We start from the raw sequence: 14,662 nt of genomic DNA, 5'->3' as shown, positions 1-14,662 counted from the left end.
TGAACCTGGCATCCCAAAAAAGGCATGCCATATCCATAAGTCATAATCAGCGACAACTTCAAGAATTAATGTTGCAACACCAGCTCGGCCTTGATATTGCCCTTTCCATGCTCGGCATTCTAATTATTGCAAATCATCTTGATGAACATTATTTCCTCCATCTTCACCATATTGATCATCTTGATCATTTCCTTCATCTTCATCATCATCATCATCATCATAGTCCATCTCATTTTCGTCTAAACTTTCACCCCTTATCGGAGTTGAATAGTTATCAGTATTAGAGTTCACATTGCGAGATTGATGATGGCGGTAAAACATAGTTTGAGAATTTTGATATTTAAAGGAACATAATAAGATAAATTTGGGATACTTTGAGGAATATAGTAAGAGTAGTTTGGAGTATTTTGAGAAAATGGAGGGTTGAATGGAGGATTTTGAAATTGAATTTGAGCACTTTGATTGTTAGAAAATTTTTTTCTTGGTTTTTTTTACTTGAATTTTTTCCATAAATTGGATTATTTGAATCCATGTTTTTTCGGATTTTTGGGATGATTATTTTGGTGTTTTTTAACAAAAAAAAAGTAGAAAATTAAGAAGAAAATAGGTAAATTTTAAATTATGTCAAAAAATATCAAAATTGGTCTCATTTTATGGATCTCGAAAAAATATGACCGTTAGTGTAATTATTTTTTAAAATTTAATTAAATACGAAAATAGCCGTTAATAAAAATAAACTACTATTTTTTTACAGCCAATCAGATGACGCCAAGTGGAAAGGGCAGCAGCATGGTGTCAAGTAGCAGGCTGCAGTTTTTTCGCCACCCATTCACGTTGCGACACGTGGCATAAATTTTGAAAAAAATTTTGGTGACCGTTCTATGAACGGGTCACATGCTGGCTTATTTACTCAATCTTTTCCACAACCACCCCAATTTAGATCACCATTAAGAGTAAAATTTCTATTGTTTTGTAACACCCCTGAATTTCCAACCCCTTAAACGAAACCAAAATTCGTGAAGGAAGGGAGAAAATTTGGGTGTTACATAAAAAGAAAAGGGAATGTAATTAAAATAAACGCTAAAGATTAATTAAAAAGGTGAGTGAGTGGAAATTTCGGCAGCATCTCGGTTAAAACTGAGGATGCGACAAGGATATATAAATGATTAACATAATTAAACTAATCTAAGGCCTTTAATGCCTTTCAAAAATACGTCACGACAGAATGAATCATCATTGGCTTCTCAAATCATCAACTTTAATGAGGATCGTGGTTACAGTGTTGACGCATCGATTTGACGAATACTAAAGGAGTATTCTCACTACTATACATCCAAAAACTGCACAACGAAACTAGGGATCATACAAGGAGTCACATGGCTCCATACGAAAGAAATTATACAATCCCAAAAGAAAACTTTACAAGTAATATAGAAGCTACAAGCATTAGGCACAATTGTTACGACCGTACTCCGCTCTTTCCCCCAATGTAAAGCAAAAGAAGCTCCTATACCTGTCATGTCAAGCTATGATCCTCCTGCTGCTCAACATAATGATCATAGTCATATGTGTCATAGCAGGAACATCATAGAGAGTCATGAACAAACAACAACAAACACATACACGTCAGTAATTAATGAACTTATAACAATTAGAGTCATTGAACAAAACTATAGACAATGATATAGTATGGCAATAACAAGTCTACTCATCTGTCTAAACACCTCTATTTACTCATAATTTCTCTTTCAAACTACTATTCTCTCGAAGTATATTCAAAGGTAGTGAATCTTTTCTCTATTCATGGCATAGTGACACGGCCAAGGGCGTTATCGGCCACCCGACACCCATGGAAAAGTATGAGCTCGTGCCCCCTCCAGCTGACCCTCTCGGGTCCTACCTTCGGAAAAAACTAACACACTAGGGTACTAAACCAGTGAAGATGCCACCATATTGGGGTTTGCAAGGCCCGCATGGTAACACCTCAGTTAAGGGGCGGTATCGGCCATCCGGCGCCCAATGACCCAAGCATGCTCATACCCCCTTTACGGTGATCCCGTCGGATCTCACCTAGGGGACTACTAAATCAACCGGACATAATCCAGTTGAGTCACGCCAACTAATCATGATCAAGGCTCAATAAGTAGGAAATCACTTCGATACCACACACAACCATGGTGCGTTCTCTACTATATAGAAATCTATTCTCACAGACTCCTAATGATTTCATTCTACTTGCCTATATCACCATTATGACTATACACTAGCATAGTTTACTTTTCGGCGCTCTATAATTCTAATACGATGCATATAATCAGGAAATATGGATAATACTTTGAAACGATGGATATGATAATTAATTACTGCGTGTACGTACCTGAAAGCATCACTGCACAACCAAAAGTTACAAAAAAAATCACCAACTAAGGTTCTACTTTCCTCTTATGAACTGGGAACCTATACAAATTAGGAATAGAACTAATAAGTTCCCTTAACTACTTTACCATACCAACTAAATGTCCAAATAATCACTATCACCACATTCAATATGAGTTTTCGATTATTCTAGCACGCACACAACCCATTCAATACAAGTAAAAATCATTAACTCAACACAACATAAGTCTTTTCACCAATTTAAGAGTAAAAGTATGTGAATCGTTCCTTTTTATCAACTAATTTTAAGTATATCGGTTTGCGTTACCCAAAAATAACTAATCACGACTAAGCCTTACAATTTCAATATAACACTTATATAACGATAAGGCAAATCTTAGAGTTATCGAATTGCGATATCATTTGTTATATCCTCCAAAACTAGAAAGAACTATAATCACAACAACACGACTAGTAACTTTAGCCACCATCAACGATACGTTGACATTATGTTCTTCGCTTAACTAAGATTATGCATTTATAACTTCAATGACGACCTACTAAGAGCATTTGTTAATTCACAACAACCAAGTCACAACAGTTAGCAACTATTACTCCCAATTAACAATCAAAACCATTTCTATCGTCAACTATAATAAAAATCATTACTAACTAAATATATCATAATCACAACTAACACAATTAAACCTTAAAAACAACTTATGAAATTATCAAATCGATCATCGCACCACCAACACATAACATAAAAGCACACACTATTAAATTTCATCCATAAATTAAACCCTAGTCAATTTATTGTTCAAAGATAACATCTTTAATTACTACCCATACTAAGATTTCAAAGTAACTAATACAAAATCAACACACAACCCATAATTTCTAATCACACTCCAAACCCTAAGTCATAAACATGTTCAATTCATCAAATACACTCTTACCCACAAAAAGATTTAATGAAAATAACACAAAAAAAATCAACATCACACTTATAAACTTTATAAACCTTTTAACTGAAAACAAGAAGAATTAAATAGAAGAAGAGGAGATGGCTCACAAAGTTAAAACTAGCAAAAATGATGAAGAGGGCAAGGGAAGGTTGTGATGGTGGTAAACCGAGGCTGTCGTGGAGGTTGAAGGGCCCAACGCAGCAGCTTGTTGCTGCCTACGCATAACGTAGCTTGGCTGATGGGGTTCAGGTGCACCAGACGGCTGCTGGTGAAAGGGAAGAAACGCAGCTAGTTGCTGCTACTAGGCCGCCTGCTGCGGGTGGTTCTCGTGGCTACAGATGGACCGTGAGGGAGAAGGGAGTGAAAGGAAGAGAGAATAGAAGAGAAGAGAGGAGGGAATGGCGGCTGGTTTGGCATGTAGAGTTTTAAAGCTTCTTTATTATTATTATTATTATTATTATTATTATTATTATTTATTTTTTTATCTAGATTAATTTTCTTGCGAGATCCAACTAAGAGATTCACCTTCGTGTGCACACTCATTTTAATAAAATAATCATTTTGATTCGAACATCTATATATATATATATATATATATATATATATATATATATATATATATATATATATATATATATATATATATATATATATATATATATATATATATATATATATATATATATAAGTTAACATTTATATTCGTATATGAATGAAATTTATTAGAACTAATTCAGAATTAATTTAATATAATTGTAATATCTTTAAAAGTTATTAAAATATCAAATAATTACGTCATTAAAATCTCGGGATGTTACATATTTGGTCATGTGATCTAAAATTAAATCATCATAATAGATGCTCTCAGTTTGCAGTCAACTTGCTTTTTTATGACAATATGAGGGTATTATAGGTACCTATAACTTACTACCAAAGCAAAGTAGGGTTAGACTAATGAAAAAGCTTAAGAAGGATGATATAAAACTAATTAATTAGCTAAAAAATTTTACTACTTAAGAATGATATAAACAATGTCATATATATATATATATATATATATGTGTGTGTGTGTGTATTATTTTAATAATTATTCCCTCCGTTCTTTTTTGATTTTCCGCATTACTATAACGGGTAGTTTTAAAAGTTCTTCCACTTTAGAATACTTTCTATTTTTAGAAAGTTTTTATCCCACTTTTACCCTTTAAAACCCCCTTTCTTTTTTAATGTATCCCTTTTCTTTTATTTATAATTATTTTCTCTCTCATACTTTCAATACAATCATTACTTCACACTACTATTTAATTAAAATAATACTCACTATAACCTCATACTTCCAATACAATCATTACTTCACATTACTATTTAATTAAAATAATACCCACTACAACCCAAAGATTCTATCTTCCTTAATATGTGTGAAAAATCCAAAGTGAAATATCAAAAAAGAACGGAGGGATTATTACTTTATCTTTAGTATATAGTATATTTATTATTACATATTTTTCAAAATTATATTTATATATAGGTCTTCGTACTAAAGACTTCTTGCATTGCACGAGGCTTTATACTAGTAAGTTATAAAAATAAAATTTTGCGATTAATAAAAGTAAAGAAAAATAAAAAGTTATAAGGACAACTTTGTAAAGATAATCAATCATATCATACATAAGAAAATATTTGAAAATGACAAATGTCATCTTTAGTGAAACAGTGGAGTCACGACAAATAAAATTATTTTAGTAGATAAATTAGATTGCGCCCATGCGATGCACGGATTTACTAAATTTTGTGACATATTTGTATAAACTAAAAAATTAAAATTTTAAGAAATAAAATTTACATTGTAGTTATATTTTTATTTCATTCTGAATATATGCATTCGCACATTATACTATAATATTTTGCATTGTGCGCGTAGGTGTTTGTGAAAAGTAGTTAGTGACAAATAAATCACAACAAAAGAAAAATAATATATTACTCCATGTTTTAAGCATCTCAGAATATCTTATGCATAAAATAATTCTCATTTAATAAATAAAATAGAAAAAATGTTATAAAATAAAATAAAATATATGATTTTCTAATAAAATAAATGATATGACCTAGACAGTTAAAAATTATAATTAGATTGTATTAAAGTCAAAGATATAAACAAATGTCATAATAACAATGACGTCATCATTAAATTTTAGAGAAAAAACTTTTATTGAGAAAATGACACATAAGCAATTTATCAGAATGATAATGTCAGTGTTTTGTTTTAGTAATAGTTATAAAAGATAGTAGTTGAACACTTTTATATGATAATATTTAGACTCTACTTTTTTTTAAATTGGAGCTAAATCAGGTAAAATATTTATATAATTAATTAAAGGATTTCTATATACCTAACCTAGAATTTGATATTATTTAATTGAATGAAGTTTATGTATTTGATAAATAATTAAAAATAAAAATAGTATTTAATTGTTGCTTCAAAAAGAACATGTACTCAATAAATTTCATCACAATAATATATATTGACATTATTCTCTGAAGTTATATTTTTATACATTTCATATTAATAAATTTGTGCATTGTACGAGTTTCTATAATAATTTTTATTTAATTTTTTTTATCTATTTTTATCATTTGTTAAATAAGAACATAAGACATTTATTTTCACAATCTCTATTCAAATTTTATCCCAAAATCTCATTTCAAATCTTAACTATATTCTCTTAATTTTCATTACCACATGTAAAACATCCCTAGTTATAATTGTAATTATAATTGTGATTGTAATGAATAAAAAACTCTTAGAAAGTATAATGTGTTTTGTTATACTTATACTTATCCCCAAATATTCCCCTTTTCTTTTCTGAAATTCGATTTCTTACAGATATTTACCCAATAACATCAAATTACATAAGAAAACAAGAAAAAAGGAGAAATGAGCTGGATTTCATTTCTCTTCTGCGTCTAAACACTAAACCTTACTGCCATCCTCTCTTCCCCTAATCGCTGATTTTTAGATCTACCAGAAACCCTAGACATAGACCTTTTTTTTTTTTTTTTTGATTTTTCCTCCATTTATTTCGTCATCAATGGCGTCTTCTTATGTTACCGCTGCTCATGTGGGCTCTTACTTTGTAACGCAGTATTATTCGATGCTTCAGCAAACACCCGAGTTTGTTCACCAGCTTTATTCTGATGCTAGCACTATGCTTCGTATTCATGGTCATTCTCGTGAGACTGCCTCTGCTATGCTCGTTAGTATCCGTCTTATCCCTATTTGTTTTCCTTTACTCAATTTAGTGGATTGCCTTGTTTTTATGTTTGATTGGATAGTTTGTAATTAGGATATTAGATTCATTCAGTTTTGTAGAAGATTTTGCAATACGATTGAAATGGAATGTTTTTGAATGTACGAACATTCTTTTTTTAATGGTTTTCAAATAATACCTAGTATGGCTTTTTTAACTTAGAAGTCGGTGGGAATTGAGATGTGTTTGTCTCATTTGTTTGAGAAAATAAATAGTTGCGGATTTAATGAACAAAGTTGAGTAGCCGGTTACCACTCAAAAAAAAAAGTTGAGTGGCCGGTACTATTAAATTGTATCCTAGATTTATTTTTGAAGTTTAATTGTATCCTAGATTTAATTTTGAATCAGAATGTGATACGCAAGTTATCAACCTTTGGAAGTTTGTAGATTTTAAATCAAATAAAGGTATGTATGTTTCATGGGTTGGTGATATAGTAACTGTCTCAGTAAAGGTTTTTCTTCTTCAATGCTCGAGGTCACAGTGAACATAAATGAAATATGTTGCATGTCATCATGTAGCCATTTTTGGGTTTTTCTTCTTCAATGCTCGAGGACACAGTTGAACAAGTCTTAATATTGGTCACAATTCCACTGAGCTTCTTAAACTCTAATATGCATAAGAAGCAAACAAATAGTTGAATCAATTTGTGCCGGCCTATAATTATATTGTGTATTTCTCCTTTTGTACTTGTCTTCCTACGTTATACTTTCTTTTCTGGTCAATGACACTAAAACAATTTTAGGGATAGAAATAATTCCAATTCATTGAGAATAGATCCCTTTATTTTAGCGATGTGTGAATTAGATTGGAAATTTTATAAGAATATTTAAGTTAGAATTTCACCAATCTTTTGGGATTATGTTCTGGCATTGTTGTTGTAGTTTTGTATCATTTATGATGGTTAGAATTTGGAGAAATAGCTATTTAATCTTTCGTCCATCTTTGTTTGTTTTAGTAGTTTAGCTATAAGCCATTTCTGCCTCGTTCAACTACGTTGTCCGACGTATCCCCTTCATTGCTTTTATACTTACATGAGGTGCAATTATGAACACTTTGAGGTGCATTTTCATTTTGAAAAGTTGTCATAAGTTAAATATGGTATACCAATAGACTTAGTGTGAAAAAATACCTAATAAATTTCTTTTATTTGTGAAAGAATATGACTGTTAAATTAGGTGTTGACCAGCACGTCATTACAAAAATTTGACTAAATGAATATATCCCTCCTTCAATTTCCCCAAATTTAGGATATATAATCCTAATATAAAACCCCAATCTGTGATTTTTTACCCCATTTTTCATAGTTGACGTTGATTAAAAGTAGTAATTTAATGAAATTGGATTTAGCAAAGAGTTCTCTGAAATCTCAATTTGTTGTTGAAACTGGAAATGGAATCAATCTCAACCTTCACATGAATTTCTGAGTTGATTTTACTTGGCAATCTCCCAATTCAAATTGAATGATCTTGTATCTGGGATTACAACACCTAATTCGCGACATGTTTTTCTTTGCATCTTCAATTTTGTTGAGCTTGAGCACACAATTTGCATCACCAAATTGTGAAATTTTAAGTTTTAGCCTAATTATTCAATCGGATAACAAGAAGTTTTGTATCAACTGCACTCCTTCATCCAATTTGATAAGGATAACCTTTAATCGATGTGCAAGGTAGTTTTGAATGTCTTTGTGCAAGTGTCTACAATGTTGGAAAAGATGAGAACAAATTAGTTCGTAGGGAGACAATTTAAAGTCCAGATATTTGCTGAGGAGGATCGAGTTAGTGGGCTCAATGGGATTGAAGATTGAGGATGTTCAGAATAATATTCAGCATATTAAAATAATCAAACTTTTCCAATGATTGTGCTGCATAACAAGAGATGGTGATCTTGCTAGTTTCGGGCTATGATTATCCTTATGATAATCTTGATTAATGTATAATAATATAAACATGATAATGTATGGTTGTGAGTATGTTGCATTTATGGGTGAAGATTATTCCTACAATCCTATTAATGGTTTGATCATTACTGTTTCAATCAGTGTTTGATTTGGCTTGGTGAATTACCGATAGTCAAATACAACAAGAAGTTTAGTATATTGGTGGTACAAAATAACCCTTTTTCTTATGGCAACAAATTCATTTAACTTCACAGTTTTTGGATGAATTTTAAACAGAAGTATTTGATAAAGGCATTTAGTCATATTTAATAGTTATTTGCCTTGTCAAGGCTAATTTAACAGTGACATATATAGGAACCATTACACAGTATTTTTTCACAAACAATAGCAATTTATTAGTTAGGTTTTGACAAAATAATATAAGTTAGCTTTTGACCGTTTTTTTAAATCGATGTATGACAATTTTTCTTGTCATTTATTTTTTGTTCTTATTTTCTGTTGAACAACTGTTGAGGAAGGTTGCAGGGGAGTTGTTGATTGTTCATGGCCAACTATCTTGAAAGACTGTTGACTTCCATTTATATGATCTGTTTGTTACTTCTTTGGCTTGAAGCTGATTTTAGAACACAGCTGAATTTTTTTAAATTTAAATGTTCAATTCTTTTTGATGGTTTGAATTTCAAGTTTTTTTTAACATACTTTTACACTACCATTCACACTCTACATGATGGCAAGGGTAGGTGACAATTCCCTATAGTCTTAATGACTTATAGGCTGTAGATGGTATTGATCTGTTCATAAATGTTATGAAATTCTTCCATCAGTTGTCATTCATGTTTGTTTAGTACTCAAGTTTACAGGACACAAATTTATGTTATGTGAACCAGAATTGTGCCAATTTGATTTTATTTGTTTATTGAAAATTTAGAAGATGATTCCTTTTGTGTCCTAGATAATTTGTGTTGCAAGTAATTTTCTTTAGTGCGTGATCTTTTGATGTTTGTCCATAGAATGAAGCCAAATATTTATACTTCTTTGGATTCATATTATAATGGAGTATTCTATATTAAACTCACTTGTTAAATCATGCCATCACTTCATATTGTGTAAATTGCATATGATGTTTGTTATCAACAATCTATTCAAAACAACATCTTTGTTATCGCAAGGGTAAGGTTTTGTAGTTGCATACATCTGACCCCTCCAAATCTTTCCTGGCTAGGAGCTCAGGTGGGAGCCCACTTAATGGCGTTATGGAAAGTTGTTGGATTATCTTTTGATGTACATAGTTGTCAATAGCCATTCACTCACTTCTCTCCATGTTCTATATCCTTCATCTCCTACTCCTTTGTATTCTTTTAGTACAACTAACACACTTCACACCTTGATCCTGGCAGCAAATTCATGCACTTGTTATGTCAATGCGGTTTACATCAATTGTGATCAAGACGTCGTATTCTCTTGCCTCATGGAACGGAGGAGTAATTGTGATGGTCACAGGTTCAGTACAGATTAGGGATTTTAGTGGAACGAAGAGATTTGCTCAGACATTTTTTTTGGCTCCTCAAGAAAAGGGTTTCTTTGTCCTGAATGACATTTTTCACATAATTGACGAAGACCATGTTCATCCATACTCGGCTCCACTTATAGGACAAGCCAATCTTAATGCCAAGTTGAATGTTTCTTCGCCCATACCAGAAGCAGGTATGTAAATTCATTGATGTCTTTGGAATGCTAAGTTTTTGAAGTTGACAAGGATGGTCGGGGTTTGAATTATCAATATTTTCATAGTAGTTAGAAAGTGGGTGTTGATATTCACTGATTGCTCGATTGTATGTTTGTTCATGATTAATTTATCTGTTATAAGGTCATACTTGCCTAAACTATATTATTGAAGTCTTAGCATGCCAGTTACTCTGTCTAATTATGAAATGGAAATGACTGTTAAAATTTGTATTTTGCTTCTAATAAATAATTGAATATGATTGCATGATTGTTTTTTGACAGTGACAAATTACATGATGGGTGGAGGAATGCAGGCCAGGGACTACATGCCTCCTGCTGATATCAAAGAAAATGGTACTGTTGATGAATTTTCGATCCCTGATCAGAGGTTGCAGCAAGCTCCTGAAGTTGAAAGGATCCTTGAAGACAATTCTAGAGAACATACAAATGGTTTTCTCGAGAGTCCAATAACCTCAATACAAGACCTCTCTCCAGCACAGATGGAAGAATCCATTGAGGAGCCCCAGAAACATACCTATGCTTCTGTTGTATGTGCACTTTGCTCAAATAATCTTTTAATTAACTTTGTAAATAGAGAGTTGATTTGTAACTTTAGTCATCAGAGTTGAGTGCCTTTATATTAGTCTTTTACTAACTTCCTCTGCTCTTTACTGAAGTTACGCGCTGCTAAGGCACAGTCTACTCCATCTGTTACGCCTCCACCATCTTCTAACAAGACTGTGGCTACTGCTTCAGAATGGCAGCATGCATCTCAACAGCACAATCAGCAATCTGCTGCCCAGCCAGCGCATCAACAGTCCAGTTCAACACAGGTTGCAAGCGAGAATTTCACTTCGGACATGAATGAGGACATATCTCCTGCAGATGACAGAGGTCTGCTATTCCCCTTGTCCTTGTTACTGTCACCACCCTCCTTCCGTCTCTAAATCAGAATATTGCCAAAATGTTTCTTATGATTGTTATCTTAAAGAATAAATAAAGTTAATGCATCAAGTTTAAGATTCTTCATTCACATTTTGAATAGTATATAGTATCATAATGGGATTTCAGCAATGTAGTAATGCACCAAAATTTGTAAAATGTTACTCAAACATACATCACTTCGTTTTGTCCTTTGTCTCTTTGATAAAGCTAACAGTTGATGTCAGAACCTTGTTGTTTTGTTATTTGGGGGCCAATATTCTTGTTTATTAAGATAGGATTGAAGCTTGTGTTTTTCCAGTTCATTTTGTCCTTCAGCACCGATTTTGAAATGATAATATTACAATTTGGTGTATAAAAAAGAAAGCTTACTGCTTACTCGAGATATCTGGCAATATTTTTGATGCCTTTTATTTGTAGGCTCTCCCTGCTTGCTATTATCTTTATCTGAAATTTTACTTGTTCACTGGTTGTGTTTCTATGTTTCTGGCACTTTCTTGTGTATGATCAATTCCGTACAATAAACTTGTCTGCTGTTGTCTTTAGGTGAAATAAAGTCTGTCTATGTGAGAAACTTGTCTCCAACTGTTTCTCCTTCTGAAATAGAGGAGGAGTTTAAGAAATTTGGCCAACTTACTGCTGAAGGGGTAGCCATCAGGAGATTGAAGGTTTATTCGACATCCCTGCTATTCCTTCATCTGAATTTGCTAACCGTTGTTAGATCTGCATCTTTAAATGTTTATATGTTGTCTTATGTAAACAATTTTCAGGACACTGATGTTTGTTATGCATTCGTGGAGTACGAAGATATTTCCTCTGTCCAAAGTGCAATTAAGGTTTGTAAAATTGTAACCTACCTTACCATGTATTTGGGTGTTTTTTATTTTTTTTATTTTTATCATGCCCCCTTTAAATTTGTCATTTTGAATGTTATAGGTGCCCCTATTGGTTAGTTATTCTTTTCTTTTTTGCCATCATTTTCAAGCAAATGATCATTTGCGTTTCTGTACTTGATGCCTTTGGCCCTTGCCTTCTGTTAAAAGATAGCAATCCCTTTTGTATTTTGAGATGATGAGATCTCCTGTCAAATGCGTAAGATTTTTCACAACTTCAGCTCTCTTACAGAAATGCAACCTTGGTATAGGCAAGGACTGAGGTGAATTCTTAGACAACAACAACAATAACAATGCATAAGCCTTCATGCCAATAGATTGAGGTCGGCTACATGAACCAATAGATCACTCACAATGGTCTTTCACATGAATTTTCCATCTTCATTCCATTTGATTTTGTGAAAGCTAAACTCTTCATATCATATTTTACTCATTCCCTATCTCTGACCTTCTTTGCTGTCTTTTTTAAATTCCCCAGGTTCCAATCTTTATCTTCCCTACTGGTTAGTCAATGCTCTGTCTTAGCATATACTAAAACCATTTTTGATGATTCTCTTTCATCTTATCCTAAATATCTGCGACACCTAAACCTTTAAGTCTTTAACCTTTTAGACAAGAAATAAAAGTAAAATATATATACTTTGGTCCTCCTTTGCTAGAGTTGCACCTAGGTAATGCTCAAGACATTTCGTCTGTGCAGTTGCGCATTTATTTATAAACTAAGAGTGTAACCACGAGGCTATAATTGCTCTGTGTACTTACCCCCCATATTTAGAGGCAATTGGGACTCTTTGAATTCATTTATGCATTTCTTTGTTTCTGGTGACTTTTTGGCAACAAATCAACTGCAGGCCATGACAAATGCTTTTTGATTTTCCCTCATTATTTGCAGGCTGGTTCAGTCCAGATTGCTGGACGACAAGCATACATAGAGGAGCGGAGAGCAAATAGCAGCTTTGCACGTGGAAGTACGTAGACCTGCTCTTTGTCTTTGTAGATGCCTTATACATGATCTACTTTTGTTTTATTAAACCATTAGTCCTGGTTTTATTTTTGACATGTCAAGAGGTGCTATCTGCGTAAGTTAATTTGAGGCTCTATCCCTCTAATTAGAGGTGTTCATTCGAGTCATCGGGTTAATTTCGAGTCGGTTTAATATTGGTTTCTGTGTCCATATTGTTTTTTCATAATTGTAAATCATTTTTGAAGTCGGGTCTAATCGGGTTCGGTTAAAAGGTCGGGTAAATGTCAGGTCATCGGGTCTGTTTTGAACACGTCTGCCTCTAATATTTCAGTGCCCATGTTTACGGCTCCTCTTGCTCCCCCCTTCTCAATACTTGCTGAAGAAGAGGACAGACATCCAATTCGTTCAATGCCCAAAACATATAAATCTTTTGTATTGTTGTAAATCGCAATCCTTAAAACTATTTGCTACCATGTAATTTTAAGTCGTGAACTGCCTCACCTCAATTCTTCAACCTGTTAGCATAACATCGCGAATTTGTACTTAAGCTGCCATATTCCCTGAGAACTCATCATTGAATAAATTAATCTGAGCAGGGAGAGGGAGAGGCAGGGCTTCTTATCAGCCTGATTCTTCAAGGGGATGGTTCGGAGGTCGTAGTTATAACAAGGGCGGCAGTCAATTTGGAGAACGCGAATTCAACAGACCGAGAGGAAACGGCTATTACAGACAAACTACCAGACAAGACCGATATTCAGGTTACCAAGCGAGAAATGAAGAAAACATAACTGAGTCAACATTTTAGGTTTGATATGAATAAATAGTGAATTTTAGTGTTGTTTCAGTTTAATTTTTGAAAGGTAAACATAAATTGTACTTGGAAATATTCTTGCAGTTCATTCAGCATTTGAAGAAATGCATTCTTTGAAAGTGGCTTGAATATCTAGCCTCTGTAACGGTTCATTTTTTTAACTACCTTTCATCCAGATTCAGTCGATTGTCGAAGGCGCTCTTATTTTTTTGGTAAAGAGCAAAATAGTAGAACCAGCATTATAATCTTGAATTTGCATGACCTTAGCTGTTGTATTTGTATATTAGTACTTTGGAGGATTTTTACTACGTTGCAATGGGAGCATCGCCAAACATTGCTATATTCGATTTTCTGGGAATGGTCGGCCAAAAGCTAGAAATTAGCCCCATGTTTGAAAATTTAATGATTGTCCGTTGTTAGTAACATCGTGTGATTATTGAGTTGACTTTTTAACTTAGTTTAATAGTCATTTGTTGTTAGTAATAACGAACAATATCATTCCTCAGACTCAGGTAAAAACCACTTAATTTGAAAAATATTTTGTTTCAACGTGTATTTTTGAAATTTTTATTTAAAAGAACCTTATTTTTATAGATTTTTTTACCCCATGTTTTTGGTTTTCCTTACTCTATCGTGTGCCTGCGGCTACTGATAGAAAGTTTTGCTTCAAATTTCAATTAAATAGTTTCTTGTTTGGTTACTATTCTAGCTGGGTAAGCTCGATTTTTTTTTTATTTTGGAGGAGATTAAGTTCTTTGATCAAATAGCTAAAAAAAA

At 32.9% G+C, this 14,662-nt stretch overlaps 1 protein-coding gene and 1 long non-coding RNA gene across 2 annotated transcripts; one reads left to right on the top strand and one right to left on the bottom strand.

Moving 5' to 3' along the window:
- Positions 1-1,294: 1,294 nt before the first annotated feature.
- On the bottom strand, positions 1,295-3,754 carry LOC130826320 (uncharacterized). Its single transcript, XR_009047055.1, has 3 exons — positions 3,452-3,754; positions 2,378-2,457; positions 1,295-1,540 (listed from the first exon to the last, which is right to left on the bottom strand). It is a non-coding gene; the product is annotated as an uncharacterized LOC130826320 (long non-coding RNA).
- A 2,391-nt stretch (positions 3,755-6,145) lies between these two features.
- Positions 6,146-14,079, top strand: LOC130826317 (nuclear transport factor 2-like). Its single transcript, XM_057691938.1, has 8 exons — positions 6,146-6,595; positions 9,948-10,254; positions 10,558-10,823; positions 10,953-11,169; positions 11,764-11,885; positions 11,988-12,053; positions 13,003-13,078; positions 13,671-14,079. Exons 1-8 carry the CDS (start codon positions 6,431-6,433, stop codon positions 13,877-13,879), a joined length of 1,428 nt encoding a protein of 475 aa, XP_057547921.1. The 5' UTR covers positions 6,146-6,430; the 3' UTR covers positions 13,880-14,079.
- The last annotated feature ends 583 nt before the right edge of the window (positions 14,080-14,662 follow it).

The sequence above is a fragment of the Amaranthus tricolor genome, chromosome 10 (assembly GCF_026212465.1).
Source record: "Amaranthus tricolor cultivar Red isolate AtriRed21 chromosome 10, ASM2621246v1, whole genome shotgun sequence".
In the NCBI taxonomy this organism is placed as follows: domain Eukaryota; kingdom Viridiplantae; phylum Streptophyta; class Magnoliopsida; order Caryophyllales; family Amaranthaceae; genus Amaranthus; species Amaranthus tricolor.
The sequence above is the reverse complement of the archived record's forward strand: the minus strand, read 5'-3'. Positions and strand labels throughout refer to the sequence as shown.

Bases quoted from the DNA above. Each gene is read 5' to 3' on its own strand.
- LOC130826317 (XM_057691938.1), top strand. From the start codon at position 6,431: ATGGCGTCTTCTTATGTTACCGCTGCTCATGTGGGCTCTTACTTTGTA. The intron at 10,255-10,557 runs GTATGTAAATTC...GTTTTTTGACAG, and splicing joins TTCGCCCATACCAGAAGCAG to TGACAAATTACATGATGGGT. The intron at 11,170-11,763 runs GTCTGCTATTCC...TGTTGTCTTTAG, and splicing joins ATCTCCTGCAGATGACAGAG to GTGAAATAAAGTCTGTCTAT.